The sequence below is a fragment of the Microtus oregoni genome, unplaced genomic scaffold (genome assembly GCF_018167655.1).
Source record: "Microtus oregoni isolate MIOR12 unplaced genomic scaffold, Mior012 000016F_ref0000370, whole genome shotgun sequence".
Taxonomy (NCBI): Eukaryota; Metazoa; Chordata; class Mammalia; order Rodentia; family Cricetidae; genus Microtus; species Microtus oregoni.
Window position 1 is genome coordinate 37,541,386 of NW_024543075.1, and position 20,635 is coordinate 37,562,020.

Below are 20,635 nucleotides of genomic sequence, written 5' to 3' on the forward strand. Positions count from 1 at the left end.
GTTAAAAGAGAATTAAACGATGTTCAAAAGCTTTGTAGCTACAAAGTGACATCCTTCTACTAATGGTTTTACTTTGTTACTGTATCCACTTGGCTTGGCAGAAGGGCAAGGCTAGAGGAAATAAACATTAAATATTAATAAGAAATAGTGCTTCCTGGGTGTTATGACCTCAATGTGAAATAAGCTGAACAGGCTCCTGTGTTTGAACATTTGGTTCCTAGCTGGGCGCAGGCCCTGAAGTGAGGCCTGGGCCAGCCATGAGGTTTCTTAGTGCAGCCCCACTTCTGGTCTGCTCCTTGCTTCCTGATTTCAGATATAATACGAACAGCTGTCCCATGCCCCTCACTTTCCCGACTACCATGATGGACTGTATCCATTGATAAGGTTTCACTCTTCAGCCTTGATTGGCTTGGAACTTACACTGTAGACACCAGGTTGACCTCAGACTCACAGAGATCCACCTTCCTCTGCTTCCTGTGTGCTAGGACTGAAGGCAGGCACCCCTGTGCCTGGTTAAAAGCCAGTAAACAAATCTTTTCTCTCTTAATTTGCTTCTTGCCAGGTATTCTGCCATAGCAACGACAAAAGTAACTAATGAAGTTGGACAATGAAAAAATATTTATAAGCATATGAGAAAGAGGACAGAACCTGAGTGAAAACCAAAGAAGAAATCAGTGAGTATCAGGGTGGCAAGATCCTAATTGCTAAAAGAGGAAAAGAGTTAGAGAAAATGCTGAAAGGCAATTAGGAAAGACTGGGACGAAGTAGATCAGATGAAGGAGGCCTTAGCCCCACCAGATTTGGACGAGGATGGGGTATTCATCAAAACATCATAATGATGGCCTCATCTATGTTCTCAAAAGATTCCCAAGGCAGTGACATTTGGCAAAGGAATAATATGTATTTAAACTTTTAGATGCTATCCCTGTGTGTTTCTAGAGGGATGCTACATTGTAAAGGGGTTGTGACCTCAGTATCCTGGAAGAACCATGGCCCCAACCACACAGCTCTCCCTCCAAACTCCCATCCATTACTTCAGAGGCAGCCTTTTCTTTGTCTGGAGTTTGTAGATGATCTGATTGCCTTCATTCCAGGCATACAGCTGCTTATCTCTGGGGTTGTAATGGATCATGGAGTGACTTCTTGGCCTCCTTGGGAAGAACAAATTAGGCAGATGCTCCTCCCTAACAATGCCCAGTGGGTCATAGACACAAGTGACATGGTGAGGGCCCTGGCCCCCAGAACTGTAGACCACATAGAGGACTCCACATAGGAGGAATGAAGCTTCTGCATCCTGGTTTCTGCATGGTGTGTCCCATGAGTGCTCTACTCCCAAAGTGTCCGGCTCAATTTTTGTGAGAACCAAATGGCCTTGGATACCGGGTCCTGAGTGGATGGCCCAGAGACCATGTTCATCCACAGCAAGGTCAATGTAGGTGGATGGGGAGTGTTGATAGATGGGTGCTCGGCCTGCCCCTCCTGGGAGAAGCATTCGATCCTCCACAGTCTTCTTCTGCAGATTATATTTAATTATCTCATTAGAAGTTCCTTGATTGTGAAAAAATAGAAAGCCTTTGTAGACCACTTGTCCTGTTCCCTGCCAGGAAAGTGGTAAGATTAGCTTCCGGGGGCCAGACTTGGTACTGTCTTCCATGAATGCCCGCAAGTTTGCAAATTCCCAAACTGTGTTGTTTCTGGATCCAATTAATAAATACACCTTTGCAGAGTTACCACCAGCATCTTTCATCCAAGAGCCATCTGGGTCTATAATCTTCTTCACTATTTTCAGAGACTTTATACCCATCAACACGTTGTCACAGCCTAGCCAGACGGGAGAAAAGGAACAGGTTATGTGTGAACACGAACCGTCTACCTTCTAGAAGACTCACCACACCTGAAGAACCCTGATTCCCTTCGCATCTAATACTAGTAGAGAATATCCTCTCCTCTCTGCTATGATACCATGGTCTCTAGCAGAAGAGGTTCCCTCGGAGAATCCTAGAGCAAAAATGGAAAACAGGCATAAACTCCTTTGAAAAATTAAACACTGTTAACATGAACTCCCTCCATTTCCTGTCCTTTAATTGTAGAAGAATCTTCTTAGAAGAAGCTGTGTTGGGGCTGCAGAGATGGCTCAACAGTTAAGCGTACTGGCTGCTCTTCCAGAGGACCTGGGTTCAATTCCTAGCACCCACATAGCAGCTCACAATTGTCTATAAATCCAGTTCGAGGGGATCTGACACCTTCACACCAATGCACATAAAATAAAGTTAAATAAATCATAAATATATATTTTACAAAAGAAGAAACTGTGTAATTTCTCCTTTCCAGGAATAATATAATCATTGTACTTTGATCACATTCTATCCTAGCTTCTAGATTCTTTTTTAAAATTATTTATTTTATTTTATTGGTGTTTTAGCCTATATGTATATCTGTGTGAGGGTGCTGAATCCTGGAGTTACAGATATACAGATAGTTGTAAGCTGCTATGTGGGTGCTGGGAATTGAACCTGGGTCCTTTAGAAGAGCAGTCAGTGCTCTTAACCACTGAACCATCTCTCCAGTCCCAACTTCTAGATTCTTCAATCATCTTATAATATTTAATTTTTTTCATAACTAGCCCCTTAGTCTTAACTTATATGCATCTTGCATATTATTATTTTTAAATCTCATGGTTGAACACGGCGCGTATGCTCAGCACTCTGGAGGCAGATGTCGACAGCTCTCCGTGATTCTGAGACCAGTTTGGTCTAGATAGTAGTTCCAGACCAGCCAAGGCTACATAGTAAGATCCTGTCTTAATAATAAATAAATATCTCCAACTAGTTAATCTCTGGATATTTTCTTACATTTCCTAACATTTTATCCTTAGCTTCTCCCACAGAAGTCTATATTTTCCATATTTGCTTTCTCACCTCCCACTCTTACTGCAAAACATAATCTGTTCTTGGTAATGCTACCAAAGAGCTCCTAAATGAAAATTCCTGCCACTCTGTTATGTGGGCATGTGAATTCATCTTCTGTAGTATAACAGCATTGATCAGTTCCTCCTCCTTGAAGATGCTTTCTCTCCCATCTTTGTTTCTGTGTGTTTCTCTGGTTTCTCGTCTGACAGTGTGGCAAAGACCATGATCAGTGCTCCTCCAATTCCATTTCAGTTCACTGCACATGAAGCAACATTTCACAGTCTCTTTTGTAGCTAAGCTGCACACACTGATTTGTTTTGTCTGGTGGGATATAGACGGGGTGGGATAAGCTTTCTCCACCTTGCCTTTTAGTATGCCATCTTCCAGATGACCTTAGCCCCTTGGAATCATTACTGTGACCATGTTCAAGAGGTCAGCACTACTGGTCATTTCAGGAAAAGTAGGTCATCAGTTCTAATTTGGGATTTTTTTTGATAGATCACAGTAAATGCAGCCAAGAGCCCATGGTTAACCTCTTATTATTATTATTTTGCTAAATGGATATAGATTCAAACTGCCTTCTAAGCTGATATCTCTATACCCAACCATTAATGCAGCTCTCAGACGTCATCAGAGTAGATTCTTTGTGCAGAAGAAGACAGTGAATTTACAACAGGTCAATGTGCAGGTTGTAAGTGTCTGGAGAGTGCTCAGTGGTGAAGGGGACAACCATTTTATACTCCCTCCCCTCAGTGCTCAGGGACTACCACAGAAGAGGGTCCAGAAAGATTACAAGAGCCAGGGGTCAGGGAGGCCTGGAAGAAAACCTTATCATCAGTACTGGACAGGGCAGTTGCACTCACTCTCTCTGCATAAGATCAATCGGATCAATATCCCAGCTGTGGTGGTGGTGGGGGTGCTTAGGGTCAAGAGCTGCATTCCTAGCTGGAGAGCTATTGATAGTTGATGGTATCTAGGGGAGGGAATGCCGGTTTTCTTTATGGGTGTGGTTCCTAGTAGGTTCACTCTTGCTCCAGTGACGGCTCTATATCCATGAGCGCATGGGCAGTACAAAATGGAGTTGGTGGGTTATAATAACTTTAAAAGGACATAAGAAGGTGGTTAGGGAGTATGTCTTGAGTTGAGATGGGAAGAGTTGGGAATAATAGAAGTGAAAATGAACAAAATGCATTGTATGCATTCAGATATAAAAGTATCAAATTATCAAAGCATATTAATTTTTAATTAAAATTTTAAATAAATTAAAATTTTAAAATAAATTTTAATCTAATATATTCTAGTGGATGTTTCTGAAAAATTTAATAAAAATATTCAACTCTATATCTTAGCACCTACTCTTCCCCTGGAATCCATGAGTCATAATTTCTTGTGTAGTTACCTACAAATGTGTCTGATGTGTCTCCCTGATTTTACTCTTGCTTGCTATCTACATGCACTTTCCACAAAGCAGTAAGAGAGATCAGACATGTTAAACTTTTTCTCCTTCTCCATCACACTTAGAATAGATAGCATTCTAATCCCCTAGCCTGGCCTACAAGACTGGGCAATGTGGCCCTTCCTTTGTGGCTCACTGTGTTGTGATTACATAGTTTTCTTTATGTTCTATGACTGGGCCAAATTTATTTATTTTTGCCTCAGAAATCTTGCACTTAGAATTCGTCTACCTGAAACACTCATTTCCTTGAACTTTGCACAGTGGATTGGCTCCCATTCATTCTTTAATTAATCCCATGCATACCCCCAACTCACTATGTAGCACAGGATGGTCTAGGACTCACAAGTACTAGGATTGTGTGTCTACACCACCATATCTGGCCAAGTTTCACTTCCAATATTATTTCCTTAATGCGCTTCTTCTTTCCTTGAAATCACTCAGTACACTGTCAACTGTTTTATCTGTTTCTTTACTAACTTACTGTCTACCCCCTCACCGGACTCCAACAACAACAACAACAAAAACAAACAAAAAAAGAAGCAGGGCCTTAATTTTCACGTTTATTATTGTACCTGAAGGCCTAATTCAATGCTTTGAGGACTCACTACATGGCAGCTGAGTGAAGAAAATAAAAATCTCAGATGTTTTGCTGGGTCTAAACAGTCTAGCACTTCTGGGTTCTGACCGCAGACCCATCTTAAGTAAATAATCATTCACAAAGCACTTCAAAGCTTTTAAGATACTTTCAAATCCATTATTTTATTTTAAAAAAAAATGGATCCCAGTTTTTCTGAAGAGAACACATGAAATAGAGAACAGGCTTAGCTGGACAAAGTCAAATCCTGGGAAGTCAGCTCTTTAGGTAGAGGCACAATGGCCTCACCTGGCTCATACTATGATGGAGGCCAGATTTGGAGGAGAGCTACCAGGAGCTCTCTTAGCTACCAGCAGCCGCTATGTCCTACTAATAAGCTCCGACAGCATGATGGCTTGCTGTCATGTGTCAACATTGTCATGGGTGACCTGACTATAGGAAGCTCGACACAGGCAAGGCATCCAGGGACTTTAAACATCTCAGGAGCACATGGCACAAGGAGCCTCTGCTGTACTGAGCTATTGGGGGCAGAGGGAATGTGTGGAAGAACTGGAACAGCCACTCTGACTCCCAGGGTGCCATCTCTACTTGAACACAGCTGGACCTGGCTGAGGTGAAGCTCGTCCCTGATCCTGGGCTGACCACTGAGGAGAAGTAGGTGAGACTTTAAGCTCTTAAATAACCATAGAATGAATGTTCAGGGGAGAGCAAGGATGGTCTGTAGGTCCCTAAAGATTCACATAAGATATTTCATGTTAAAGAACAAGTCCAAGAATTGAGTAGATTATTAAATATGTTACAAATACATAGAATCCATTTGGTACTGTACTGGATAACTTTATAATAATTTATGTGATTCTTATAGTAAGTAGCCATGACATATATTTTAATCACTAGTTTCCAAGTGAAGAAAGTTAAGGATTGCATTAGCTTCTTGGAAAGATCATACAGTGATGAAGGGTTCTTCTGAACTCAGAGCTGGGAGCCAGGACACTCCCAGGCAGCCTCAGATGCAGAGTAGTGTGTGTGGTAGGAAGAGTTGGGAACTATGTGTACTGGTGTGCCCAGAGAAAAACCAGTAAAGGCAATGGGCTCTCAAGTGTGACAGGACATCTACTTCTAGTAGGTAGCCCTCACAGTGCCTGCCCCTCCTTCCAGGTAAGAACAGACTTGAAACTGAGCTATGTAAGGACTATGTCTTAGAAAGAAGAAAACATCTTTGTTGGTTCCCTGCTTGGTGACATCTGGGCCTGAGGCCATGTTGGTGTCTAAGGTCCATGATGCCCCTGGAGCCTTGCTGATCTGGGTGGCCTGAGCTACCACTGGAGTAGCACTATTACCATGGTGAAGAATGGGCCCAAGCTGCTGCCAAAGGCCATGTCTGAGTCCCTGGTTCTGCTGCAACAGGGATGGGGCATGAGGGGTATCTGTGTTGATGCCAGTTGCCCATGTTACCACAGAGGCACATGTGAACCATGTGTGTTGACATCCAAGGGTCATGCTGGGCTGGCCCCACCCCACATTGGAGAACTGCCCTGACACTCATGATAGCTGGTCCCACACGTCACCACGGTTGTGGGAGAGCAGGCTCTACCCTTCACCTGAGGGGAATGATCCCAGAGGCTGGACTGATTGACTCAGCTACCATCCAGGCACATATCCAGGGCTTTCAGTTGGCCCACCCCAACATCTACCCATCTATGTATGACCTGCTGGGGTGTATAAAGGGACTGGCCCTGTGGAGCCAAGTACCCGAGAGGAGTTTCGATGAGGGTCCAGTATTAATGGTGTACCAGAAGCCAGAGGCCTCAAACCAGACCAATGATTCAATTTGCAAGTGAAGCTGTTTGGAGAGAAGAGTCTACTGTGTGCCACACTGCAGCTCCCTGTGCCAGCGAGATGAATGAAGAGGTGATGGAGAGGTGAAGAGGGCACGGGAGCGAGGTGTTCTTGTGGTAGTGGTGGTTTGTTTGTTTTTGTTTTGCTTTCATTGTTGTTGTTTCCGTTTTACTTTATATTTTTATTTAGTTATGAAATTTTCCTCTGTAGGGCAAATGCTACAAGGGTGAAGGGCAGATATGGAGGGACTGGAAGGTGAGTGGGATCGGGATGATTGATGGGAAATTCCTTTAAAAAAATCAATAAAAATTTATGTTTAAAAAAAAAGAAAAAGAAATTACAGTCCAGAAGAGCAGGGACTAGGGATGTGAATACATAGGTAGAGTATCTGCCTAGTATGCGTGAAGCCCTATGTTGGATTCCAGCACTCCATCAAACTGGGTGTAGTAACAGAGGCCTGTAATTCAAGAGGTAAAAACAGGAGAATTAGAAGTTCAAGGTCATCTGGAGCTATACAGCAATTTGGATGCCAGTCTGGCACGAGACCCTGCCCCCCCCCAAATGCAAATAAACAAAAAACAGAAGAGAGGTAATTATGGAGGGGCAGGCTTAGAAACTCAGCACTTGGGAGGCAGACCCAGGAAGATTACAAGTTTGAGGCCAGTCTGTCCTACATAGTAAATTAGAAGCCCACTGTGCTACATTATGAGTTCCAGGATAGCCTGGGCTATATAATGAAAGCCTATCTCAAAAAATAAATTTAAATTAAATTAAATTTGAAAGTAGTAAAATATAGAAGGAATATATACATATTCCTCCTTCTCTTTCTAAGCTCCCTTCTAAGGCAGAACTCATGGAGATGCATATTTTTTTTATTAAGATGTTAAAAAACCTTTAAGAAAAAAATAATTTCCCCCATGTTTTTCTGCTACTCCTTCTAGTCCTTCAGATACAGATGGAGCTCAGGACTGGGTATTGGAGACCTGGCGGCTCTGGAACCCAGTCTTTGAACTTCCTTTTGTCAATCCAGCCTTCATTGTGCCAGCCCTAAAGCTATGATTTTAGGCTAGGTGCTCTCTATCTTTTTATCAGAGATAATCTTCTACTATTATATAAATTTCTCTTAAATTTAGGGAGTATACATTTTCAGTGTACCAGTAAATGTAAATTAAAATTTCCTGATGTGTTTCTCCTGTGAACAGATAATTAACAGGAAGAAAGAGTTGAACAAAGATTGGAAATAGTAAATAAAAAAAACTTGAGTCCAACTAAGATGCAAATTATTGAACAGAAACGATGGCATGCAAAATTTTCACATGCAAACCAAGACATTGAATGTGAGGTTCCTCATAGGCAAAATTTTAGAAAAGCAATTGGGGTAGAATTTAGCCCAAGAAATTCATATACAAATATCACTTATGAATCTTTTAAAATATTTTCTTCCTTATTAATAACACTTGCTGGACCTGTAAGACTTGTTCCTCCATTGTGACTCAATCTGACTATTAGAGACATTGGTTCATCTCTGGTGGAAAAGTGGCTGTGGATGGGGACTTGGGGGTGGGATGATAGACATAGAAAAGTTAGGCACTGAGTTTGTAAGTGTAGTACAGCTTCAAGATACTAAAGAATGACAGCCATGGATTCAAGAGACAGTTGAAAGGGGAGGGAGTTGACTGGTTAAATTGGAACAACTGTGTGATGACGATAAACCAGATTTGATTCATGCATCTTCTTATCTAGGTGTGTGATAGGTGTGTGTCATTCACCAGCAACAATCAGAGAACACAGGAAGCAGAGGAAGGCAGATCTGAGTTTGAGGCTGGCCTGGTCCCCATAGCAAAGCCAGGGATATACAGAGAAACCCTGTCTCGAAAGAAGGAGGAGGAGGAGGAGGAGGAGGAGGAGGAGGAGGAGGAGGAGGAGGCGGCGGAGGAGGAGGAGGCGGTGGTAAAAATGACTTATCTAAGTCCCTAGGGTGCTGGGAAGAGGAAGCCCATTCCTCCCCAAGTCCTGTCCAGACACTGAAGAAGCAGGATGTGGCCGGCCCCACTGAAAAAGGTACTGTGTCTAAAGGTACTGTGGCTAAAGTAGATAAGAATAATGGGTTAATATAAGTTATAAGAGCTAATACAAAACCTGAGCTAATGGGCCAATCAGTTTATAACTTATGGAGACCTCTGTGTGATTTTCTTGGGGCTTACTGGCTGAGGGAACTGGGCAGGACAGAAACCCCAACAAACAGGCCCTCATGTTACACTAGGGGATTTCTGTCCTCTTTCTGAGACATCTGCATTCATCATAAGAATGAGCTCAGGACTGGAAAGATGGCTTAGTGGTTAAGACCACTGGCTGCTCCTCCAGAGGTCCTGAGTTCAATTCTCAGAAGACACATGGTGGCTCACAACCATCTATAATAAGATCTGGTGCCCTCTTCTGGCCTGTAGGCATACATGCAGGCAGAACACTGTATTATGTATACATTGTATACATAATAAATAAATAAAATCTTAAAAAAAAAAGAATGAGCTCAGATCAGCCTCCAGAAGAGCCAGGTGGCATATGGAGGACATCTCATACGAAGTCCTCATTCCTCAGCGACATGCCAAGGATGGGAGATGAGCAGGCAAGCCAGTCCTGGCACAGATCAACAGAATGTCCTTCCCATGCTGTAAACTCCCGAGAAATAGGAACTGGGCGTTGCTTTAAGCCAAATTTTGGAGTGGTTTGGAGTTATGTTAATGTGGCAACAGACAGCTGATGTGGGGTGAGGGTGTTCAGGATAAAACCTGCGTGTCTGGGGTGGTATCGATCCCTGGATAAAGCCGGAATATGGGGAAGGTTCTCTAAGTCACAGTTTTTTTATCTGAAAAAAAAACAAGGTTGTGATAGTACCTACAGAGCAATAGTAATTACAGAATGAGCGCTGGACAACAGAAAGAATGGTGCAGTGTGATCCCAAGCCCGTGGTTGCCTCCAGTTTCTAGTGAAACACTTCAGGTCAGAGCTACTGATCTCACATCCACTCTAGGCACTGGGATGATTGATTTTGGAAACACAGCATCTACTATTTGGGCATGCAAGGACGTATGCAGTATGTTTTTAAACTAGCAGATAAAATAAAAAGCATAGAATACCAGGCATGGGTAGAAATGAAACTGAGAAATATTAAAAATGGCTAGGTTTGATTGCTGACTTCTCATCTACCTTTATAATCAAAGGAAACATGATAAATATTATTTCAACAGTATGTAGTATTTATTTCATCATCAAGCATTTCTTTTGTAGAGAAAAATTAAGTATTTAATGAAAATTATGGTAGGATAGGAATGTAAAGAGCATTTTTGTTTGTTCTTGGGTTTGCAGTTGCCATCAAGGGGAAAACTGATGTTGCTGACATTGTAGTAAGATGATCATGGTGACCTTACAAGTTACAGTACTAAGGCAGGGATAGATAGAGGCAGGGAGGTGAGTGCAGAGTTTTGGTGATGGGAGATGCTTGAAATCAAGGGGAGAGAAGACAGAGCAGGACATCTCATAAGAAGTCCTCATTCCTCAGCGACATGCCAAGGATGGGAGATGAGCAGGCAAGCCAGTCCTGGCACAGATCAACAGAATGTCCTAAAGTGAACTATAGGCATTTGAGAAATAGTTGGAAGAAACCCTCTGCTGAAATGTTGATAAGGCAATTGAGGGCCACAGAAGTGCGTAGGGAGCAAAGCAAGACCATTTCGCTGCTTAAAAGTCAATGGAGAGGACCTGGAGCAATAACTGTTTGGGAAAGTGTTCGCGTAGCATGCACTAACGCCAGCACAGCATAAACTCAGACACGGTGATGCATGCCTGTCATCCCAGTGTCCAGAGGGACAGGAAGGGAGGAGGGTCATTCTTAGACACGCAGAGAGCTCAGGACCGTCCTAGGCTGCATAAGACACTGTCTCAAAAAATAAAGTAATAAATTAAGAAAAAACAGGGAAGGAAACTGATTTTTCTTAGCCAGGATTTAATTAATCAGTCTCTTGTGAGATGGAATCATAGTCTTCATACTGTGACCCACATTGAGATCAGAAGCCTCCAGCATAGACATCTACTTTTAGAGCAGAAGGCTCCAAACTCATATTCCTAGTGACTACCCTTGACCCTGCTTTGCCAGCTCCAGTCTTTGCCTTCTCTATGCTCTTAGCCTCTCCTGTTGCTAGGCTGTTCTGAACCCTGTGTCTACAGTGACTTTCTCAATCCTTTATCTGAGCTGTGGTACTTCCATACTCAGCAGGGGATGATGGGAGAGGCTGGCATGTGTGCAAGCCAGAGTTGGTTTGAATGTCATCCTGGACATTTCTTTAATTGTGTGAGCTTGGGCAAATTGTCTTCCCACAGTCTTGCTTTCCTGATATATAAAATGGGTGGTGGGGTAATGGTTATACCTAACTGGTAGAATTGTTTTCAATTACATGATAAGTGTTATTAAGTTACGTACATAGCTTGGAGACAACCTAAAATGTAATCTCAGTGAATATTAGCTACCATGCTCATTACTCCCATTTGTCCAGCTGGCAAATGGGAGATTGTTTAGCATGGGGAGTTTAGCTCACCTTTGGTTCTTTCCCCCCTCTTTCCACGTCATGAGTTCTATAAAATAATTTGCTCCAAGCAACATAGCAAGCTTCACTGTGCTGCTGCGTGTAGCTTCATTTGCGTAGGATGCTCTTAAATCCAGTCTCCATCTAATGAGCTCTTTTCTGTGATTAAAACTGAGCCGGAGGGTTACTTTCTAGTTTTATAGTCCCATCCCTCCTCTCAGAATGGCAACCTAGACCCTATGACTAACATGTTTCTGTGACAACTTATACATCCCTCTATCGGAGAAGTACCCACGTTGGACTGTTTCCTTTGTGTCTAGCTTGCTTTTCTATTTTACTATGAGTGGTTTAGAGAATAAAGATCATAGCCAGCGTTCCATCTATAATGCTAGCCCAAGTCCAAAATGTATCTGGAATTTAGTTAGACATTTGTTGAACCTATGAACAAATTAGTGAGAGAAAAATGAATGAATGTTTATACCAACTGAAACCAAAAGCTACAAGATGACATGATTGGGAACTTCTGTTCATACTCATAGTGCCTAGAAATGGCCTCACAGGAAATGGGATTCTTTGATGAGTAACCAAAAGAAATTCTATGTACACAGACCTTTCTGGACCCATCAGCATACACTCTCTAGGGAATATACAGGAACAGCTAAACTGTACACATATGTCCTGCGCTGCTGGCCTTCAGAGTGCAGCAACTCTGGGTTTGTGAGTTCATGCACACACAAGTTCCCTTATGATCTCCTATATTTCTGCCTTCAGATCGATCTTCAGTCCCCTCCTGTTCAGCTAAAACTTCCGTTACAAATTAGTTGTGGTCCTCTTAATGTTTTGGTCTACTCATCAAGAGCCAATGGACCTTGAGAGTTGCCTCACAGACTTGCTTTTGTTAGTTTTCAGTGAGTGAGGTGTTTGTTTAGTTGTTTGTTCTGTTTGTAGTGGGTTTGAATACAGGCATGTAGCTGTCTACTTGAATATATCCCGGAGGCATTCAGATCTTCATCAGACTTCTTGGAAATATAATATTACAAAAGATATGAGTTATCTAATGACAGCAGGGGGGAGGTTACATAAGGTTACTCCCATGCTTCCTTGCAATAAAAGGAGCTGAACTAGAGAAAGAAAATAAAATCTGTTATAATGGCTTGTTTTGACTGCCCTGAGAATTCTGTTTCAAAAGCTACTTACAAGTTAAAAGGAGGTCAATACTTTTATCCACTCAAGAATGCAGCTTGTCGACTCCCTCAAAGGCTTCAGCTGAATAAATTGTTGGTCTAGGTGCCTGGGACTGTGATGTTGTATGATAAACTGACAATTATAATAGGCAAAGTTTGATTTTTAGCAATTGTCATAGCACCAAACATTGGGAATGACTTTAAAATCTGTTACTTGCTTTTATTCTAAATCATGTTTGTGTGGGAAAGGAGTGGGGCTAGAAGGTGGGGGTAGTTAAGAGTCTAAAAATTTCATTTAATATCAACATTCTTTTGATTGGGGACCCATATTGAACTCATCTGTGAAAACACTTCATAATAAAAAGCAAAGGCTTTCAAACAGCTCAATGGTGAATGGTTTAGCAATAGTGGAGAGGGTGCCTGAACGGACCTTCCCCTATAATCAGATTAGTTATTACCCTAATTGTCATCATAGAACCTACATCCAGTAACATATGTTCTCTTTCTACCAAACTCTAAACAAGCTGTGCTGGCATTCACTCCGTCCGTACACTTATCTGTTCACTTGTTTCTTTACTGACATAGTTGTTTGAACTAAGACCCTCTTCTAGGCCCTGGAGACACAGCACTGGTCCTGCAATGGAGTGTCTAAGCTTTCATGGAGTTGGCATAGATGGAGGATAATATGAGCAATGAGCCAGTAAATGAGCATGAAAACTTTGAAGTTTTAAGTTGTGGTGGTTTGAATATGTTCCCCTCAAAGGGCACATATCGGAGGCTTAGTCTTTAAAGTCACATGTTACTTGGGGGTGGAGCCTTTGGGAGGTAATTAGGATTAGATAATGTCATTAAAATTGAAAGAAGTATCTTTTATTATTGTCTTAGTGGTTCTTTAAGAAAAAAATAAAACAAAACAGAGTTGGGAAGATAGTTCAGTAGAAGTGCTTGCTTTGCAAGCATGAAGACCTGAATTTCATTCCCAGAATCCACATAAAAAATAAACACACACTCTGGTGTTAGAATACATGCTTGTAATCCCAGCGCTGTGGAGGTAGGGGTAAGAGGACCCCTGGAACTCGATATTCAAACCTAGTAATAGTCTAGCCTAAAAATAAGTGAACCCGAGGTCTCAATGAGGGGCCTTATCTAACAAACAAACAAACCCAAGATGAATGGCATCTAAAGAACACCCGAGGTTGACTCTGACCTCTACATGCACATGCACACATACACACACAAAAATAAATAAAGGGGCTTCTGAGCTAGCTTGCAATGCCTTTTGCATGTCACAATGCAGCAAGATGGCCCTCCCCTGATGCTAAATAGATGCCCACATCATGGTCTTAGACTTCTCAGTCTCTAGAAAATGACTAATTAAGCTAAGTAAACTTCTATTCTTTATGAATTACCTTGCATGGTTCAGTTATAGCAATAGAAAACAAATGAAGATGTAAGTGCTTGGAAAAAACTTGTCAAGTCAGATATGCTTCTAAAGTACTCTTGGGTTTTCTATCTTAACAGATTTCACACCGATCAATTAATAACCTAAGTCCCAAACCTTGGAAGTATCTCTGATTCATGTCTCTCATTTATCCTATACTTTGAACTGTCAGTTGCCAAAACATGTAGATTTCAACTCTGAATAGCTTTTAAATCAAACAGGTTTTTTTCTTTTCTATCTGGTGGCACTTCATGCTGAGTCATTATTTGTTTAAATTTCTTCAGTATTCCTGATAGGTTGATGGAGGAGGGTCTATGTGTTACTTTCATTGGTTAATAAAGAAACTACCTTGGCCCTGATAGGACAGAAAATTAGGTAGATGGAGTAGACAGAACAGAATGTTGGGAGAAAGAAGCAGAGTAAAACAGTTGCCATAGCTCTCCTCTCCAAGATGGATGCAGGTTAAGATCTTACCGGTAAACCACCACCTTGTGGTGCTCCACAGATTATTAGATATGGGTTAATCAAGATGTGAGAGTTAGCCATTAAGAGGCTAGAGCTAATGGGTCAAGCAGTGTTTAAAAGAATACAGTTTCTGTGTAATTATTTTGGGTAAAGCTAGCCATGCAGGAGCCTGGCGGCGGGAAGGGGCCCGCCGCTCCACACTACAACAGGTCTCCCTCTCTTTATAGTCTCTTCCTTTATATCATTTCCCAACTCAGAATACCTCATCAGTTTCTCTAGTCATGTTCCATCTCCTTAGCGTGGACCACATCCTATTTCACCTTCTACATCCAGTGCCTGGAATAGTACCTCTGTTCCTATCACTCATTTTCAGTAAATAAGTGAACCAATGAATAGGTGATACCAGCACAGGGCTTGATTGATAGTCTTAGCTCTTTTTCTCTGTAGTCTCTGACCCTACAGTTTTCTCTCAGCCAGATTTGCAGATGGCCATGGATTTATAGCTTGTGCTAGCCCTTGAAGTATCCTTAATGCTCACTTCACTGATAGAGAACTTCCCTATTTATTTGCTGTTGAGACAAGGTCTTATGTAGCTCAAGCTGGGCTTAAATTTATGATGTAACTGAGTCTATCCTTAAACTGCCTCCTCCTCATGCTACATCCTCACGCCAATACCTTTCCTATAATGATTCATAGTTTCTTAAAATGATTACATTGAGAAGGTATGCAAAGCCCTAAAAGCAAAAATAACCCCTATTATGCCTTATTTCATTGCTGAAGTTTCCCAAATTTGGAGGATTAATTAGTACATGAATAGTCTTCCTATTTGCAGCGAAGTCTTTTCAGAATACAAAATACAGGTGGGGGCCTTGTTTTTCTTGTTGTTTTAATGAAATGGACTCATGCACAAACAAATCTTATCAGCTGTGATGCTCATTATACTCTGAGCTACTAGATACTATTATTGACAGCCCAGTATTGATACTGATGTGTCACAAGACTGAGGACAAATTCCTAAATGCCACCATCCCAGACAGCACACAATAGCAATCTGATGCAGTGCCCAGTCCTGTGGTTTGGCTGTCACAATTTCTCATTTCACATTGTTTCTTGTTACACTGGCAGCAGCTCTCTGTTCCTAGGGCCCTTGGTGTAGCTGGCTCCAGCCTGCCACTCTCCCTAGAAGGATCAGAGACATATCTCCTTTAACCCAAAGTCTAGCAGGAGGGGATCCCCCAAGCTGCCTCTCAGACTAAAGACTTGGCCTTCTATGAGGTCTTTAGAAACTCTCTGAGAAAAGAAAGTCGGTTCCTTGAAGGGGAATTCTGTTGGGACGTGGGACATGTGCCAAGTTGCTCCCAGCCCATACACACGGGAATGCTTCTAGTTCTCACCCATCACTAGATCACACTTCCTAACTGCACAAGTCTGCATCTCTCTAGCTGTGTCAGGCCCTAGCTGGGGCGGTAGAAGAATCCCTTACTTGCATTCAACAGAGTTCGGATCTTCTTTTCTTCTTCAGCTTCTTGAAGCACCTTTTCAGCCAGTGTCTTCTCCTCTGATTCGATACATATGTCGGCTTCCCGGAGGTATTCCAGGTAGTCAATCTCCCGCTGGGCACGCTCTACTCTTAGTGCCAGGTTATCAACTGCACTCTTATATTCACTGGTGTGGGTCTGACACCTCCCCAGCATGATGGATATGTTTTTTGAGAATTCCTGGAACTCTTGAATGTATGCCCTTGTGGTTTGGGTACATTTTTCCAGCCCTTGCTTCAAACAGGAAATAAATTACCAAATTACTGTAAATCATTTTAATTATTCAAGTAAAATAAATAGCTATTATTTACAGAAAAAAATTATTAGAAAAGTTTAATCAAAAGGTGGTTAATAACCCATAATCCTAAATTTATACGTACTACTGACATTTAGTATAGTAGTTTTTTTCCAATGTATTTTATAATACATATAAATATATATTTACATGTGACTTTGTTAAATATCTGATTATTTAAATTGCTGCTATATTGTTGACATTTAAATATCATTATTATATTATTATAAATACATTACATTATTATATATTATCATAATAACACACTATAAGTTCTTTGTGTTGACCATGTTTTTCTAATTAACAAATGAAACTCCTATGTAATTGTTGTACATTGATATTTTGATGTAAAATGGTTAAATCAAGCAAGTTAACATATGTATTATTTTACAAATTTACCTTTGAGGTGGTAAAAATCTTTTCTTTCAATATCCAGGTATGCAGTATAATGCTGTGTTCTATGGTAATGATAGGTACAGCAGATATTTTGGACTTATTCTTTCTTGTGTGTGTGTGTGTGTGTGTCTATGTTCACATACAGGTGTACATGTGGATGTCACAGGGCAATATCAGGTGCCTTTCATAACTGTTTTGAACCGCTTATGTTTTGAGGCAGTGTCTCTCATGGAATCTGAAGCTCACTAACTGTCTAGATTGCCTAGCCAGCAAGCTCCAGAGAACTGCCTGCTTCTGCTTCCACAGCACTGGACTTACAGATAGACATTGCCGCATCTTACTTTTTACCTGGGTACTGGTGATCTGAACTCAAGTCCTCAGGCTAAGGCAGCACACTGTACTGCCACAGAACTGATTCTAGTTGAAACTTTGTATTCTTTGATCAATATCTCCTCATTGCTCAGTCTTCCCTGTTTTTATGAGTTCAACTTCTTCAGGCTAAATAAATAGTGAACTCATTCATTTAGTGTTTATCTTCTTGTGACTGGCTTATTTCACTTAGCAGAAGATCTCTACAGTGTCACGTATGAGTTTCATTTGAAAGAGTGAACAACATTGTGTTATGTATATGTATGTTTTCTTTATCCATATGTAGCATGATTTTAATAAGATGCAAGATTTTTATTAAATTGAAATCATATTGTTTGTTCCATTAAACTCATTTAAAGAAACATTTAGTTTTCTTTTTTTTCACTCAATGTTAACATAAAAAACTATGTGTTTATATTTTTATGTCCTTAGTTATTTTCTTAGGCTAGATGCCAAGAAATAGATGCATTCCCTTACATCTGGCATGAGTTAAGATAGAGAATGCTCAATGACTATTAGGTGAACGGAAGAGTAAATAAGTGGAAATGGGGTTGATGGGTCATGGAGTTGGTAGTTAAAGCTCACTTGGCAACATTGACTAAAACTTTCTTCATAAATGGAAAACTTCTTACTCTAAACATAATTGTGTAGGGTACTTCACTTGGAAGAGAAAGAGCTAGAGACATGAAAAGCAGCAGCAGCAGCAGCAGCAGTAGCACATGCACACACACACATGCACACACACATGCATGCACACACACATGCACGCACACGCACGCACGCATGCACACACATGCACACACATGCACACACATGCACACACACATGCATGCACACATATGCACGCACACATGCACGCACACATGCACACACATGCACGCACACATGCACATACACACATGTACACACACAGACAGAGAGAAATAGAGAAAGAGAAGGGAGAGAATGGATATTAATAACTCTCAAGTATCTATTTTCCATTTCCTATCCTCCCACGTGCCCCTCTCAGGACAGGCCCTGTAACCCTGAGTTGTCAAGCCTCTGTATTAGCCAGCAGTGCCTGCCACCTGGGACCTGATTCACCTTCAGGTCAGTACCTAGTGGTCAGAGGACATATCTTTTGAACATATCTATGTATCTACAAAGCATACCCAATCTTCCAAATCCACACTCAAAGTCGTGAATATCTTACTCTGCGTGTTATTCCTTTGTCTGTAGACAAACTCTCACAGTACTGAGGGACAATGAGAGAAGTTTAGCTGGTGCCAAAGCCTGAGCAGATTTTGGCATTTTAAGCAGGTGAGGTTGGTGGCGTGTCCAGGAAGGGAGCAGGGGAGCAGTAAGAGGCCTGAAGCCTGGGAATGCTTCATCCACAGCTTCCAGGCCCTGGCCTGCTTGCCAGACAATGCAAGGAAGTGTGTTTGGATTGCTCTGTGGACTTATTTTACTGACTATAGCTAGGTGGCACCATCGTTTGGATTTACAGATTTTTTTTTAAGGAAAACATAGAAAATGTTTGAGATAAGAGTGTCCTTGAAAGAAGATGCATAATATGCAAGTTTAGCTTGCACAAGAGCCAAGTTCTAAAGTGGAAGACTATATTTGTCCCTGAGAACCTTACTGTCCTAAAAAACAACACTGAATTTTGTTCATTCATTTTTGTTTTAAGATGGGGATCTATGTAGTCTAAACTGGCCTCAGACTTTCTATGTAGCCAAAGATGACTCTGAACTCCTTGATCCTCTTGCCTCCTTATCCCAAGTGCTAAGATAACAGGTACATGCCAACAACACATCTGGCTATGCCGTGCTAGGCACTGAACCAAGGGCTCTGTGCATACTCGGCTAACACTCTACCAACTGAACCACAATCCCAACCCTAGTTTTTTGCCTTTTCTAATGAGGTGAAAGATCAAATGTGTTCTCTCTGTTTAACATTGCCAAAAAAATTTCATTTTTAATCCTAAATCCAGTTAAGATTAAAAAGCAAAATTCACGATACACTGCTGTACTACTGCATTTTATAGTCACCTAACAGTTTATTATGAAAAGGAAAAAGGAAAAGCTGGAGACAGTTAGTAACACAATATAATAAAAGATGAAAAATGTGACTACAGTTATAATTCCATACTTTGAAGACTGAATTGTTGGGTTTTAAATATTCAACAACCTGGAAATTTACTCAGTGGATCAGGCTATGTTTTGAGTACAGATTAATGACCCAAAATAAAACACTCCCAGTTTCTCAAAGTTGAAATCTCTTCATTAAATCTTCAGAACATTTTCTGAAGTTAAATTCTATCTCTATGTCCATGTAATAGGTGAGAAAAACTTTGCCAGGGCAAAGTGTAGAGTGAAGCCTTGCTCAAAGTCTAGTGATACAGCGGTCTGGACTGGAAGTGGTATCACGGCTATGCACATCTGTAAATGTAATTAGACCAGTGATTCACTCTGTATCTGGAAGACATGCATCCTAGATGACAGGAAAGTGCGGCACAACAGAGTGATTTCCAAGAGGCATAGTCCCAGTGAAGGGAACACATGTCACCTACCTCCAAGACTTGGAAGCGCTGGTAGATGTAGTGTACCATGGCTGGGTCCTGGGCATGTTGTGGTGGGGGCAGGAATGCTGCAAGGAAGAGAACCAGTGAACAAGCTCCCTGGAGAGCCACCATCATCCTGCAAACTCCCCAGCAGCACAATTTCTTACACTTTGGCTCTTTACAGAGACTCAAGGGTCCAGGTAGTGATCTCTGGTTTTCTCTCTGCTGCTGTGGCAATCCCTTGGAAAACAACACTTTGCACAGCCAGGGAACAAAGTCCGCTTGTTATTCTACGCAGTGCATGAGCTCTGTCTCAAGCTGGTGATCAAGTCCAGCTGTTGGCAAGTCAGTCCCTGGAGGCCTTGCTTGTTCAGTTGGTGCAGAGAGCTCCCTGGGTCCAGCATCTGCTGCCCTCAGCTTGGACGTGCACAGACCCCGTCCAGGCTAGCGGCTACATAATGCTTCCAGGTCTGGAGTGTATGGATTGGGGTAGGGCTGAGGAGGTCTTTCTTCCCCTCCACCTCCCAGATTTTTTAATTTTGTTTTCCTCCTCCCTAATGGGCCGTGCAGTCCAATCATAGGCCTAGCTCAACACAGGCCACCCCCTAGTTCTCAGCATTGGAATTTCAGTTCAGTTTCTGGCAGAAATTCCTAGGATCCTTTTCCAAGAAGTTCTGTTAGGAGACCCCACCTCTCTTTCCAGACTTCCCTTGCATTCTGGTGGTTCTTAAAGGCACAGCAAGGAAGTGTGAACACTAATCTATACTGTCTTGGAAAAGCCAGTGTACAGGGCTGGCTGCATTGCTCTTGGCAGAGAGGTGCAGTAGGCCCCAGGCTTGGCTACTCAGGCTGATAGCAGAGAATTGTCAGGGTTGAACTTAGAAGAACTTTCCTTCTTTTTGCTTTTAGATTTATTTATTTTTTTTAGATTTATTTTTTAATTTATGTGTATGTGTATTCATGTGAGTGTAGGGGCCCACGGGGGCCAGAAGGTGGTACCAGAGATCCCTTGGAGTTGGAGTTACA

The 20,635-nt window shown here is 41.7% G+C and overlaps 1 protein-coding gene across 1 annotated transcript; it reads right to left on the reverse strand.

Annotated features, from left to right (window-relative positions):
• Window positions 1–648: 648 nt before the first annotated feature.
• Window positions 649–20,076, reverse strand: Olfml1 (olfactomedin like 1). The gene is made up of 3 exons (XM_041666983.1): window positions 19,619–20,076; window positions 15,953–16,241; window positions 649–1,821 (listed from the first exon to the last, which is right to left on the reverse strand). The coding sequence occupies exons 1-3, from the start codon at window positions 19,742–19,744 to the stop codon at window positions 1,031–1,033; spliced, it is 1,206 nt and encodes a 401-aa protein (XP_041522917.1). The 5' UTR covers window positions 19,745–20,076; the 3' UTR covers window positions 649–1,030.
• Between the last annotated feature and the right edge of the window lie 559 nt (window positions 20,077–20,635).

Coding starts and splice junctions, on each gene's coding strand:
- Olfml1 (XM_041666983.1), bottom strand. CDS start 19,744: ATGATGGTGGCTCTCCAGGGAGCTTGTTCACTGGTTCTCTTCCTTGCA. Junction 16,242..19,618: donor AGCGCTTCCAAGTCTTGGAG/GTAGGTGACATG, acceptor TCCTGTTTGAAG/CAAGGGCTGGAAAAATGTAC. Junction 1,822..15,952: donor CCGAACTCTGTTGAATGCAA/GTAAGGGATTCT, acceptor CCGTCTGGCTAG/GCTGTGACAACGTGTTGATG.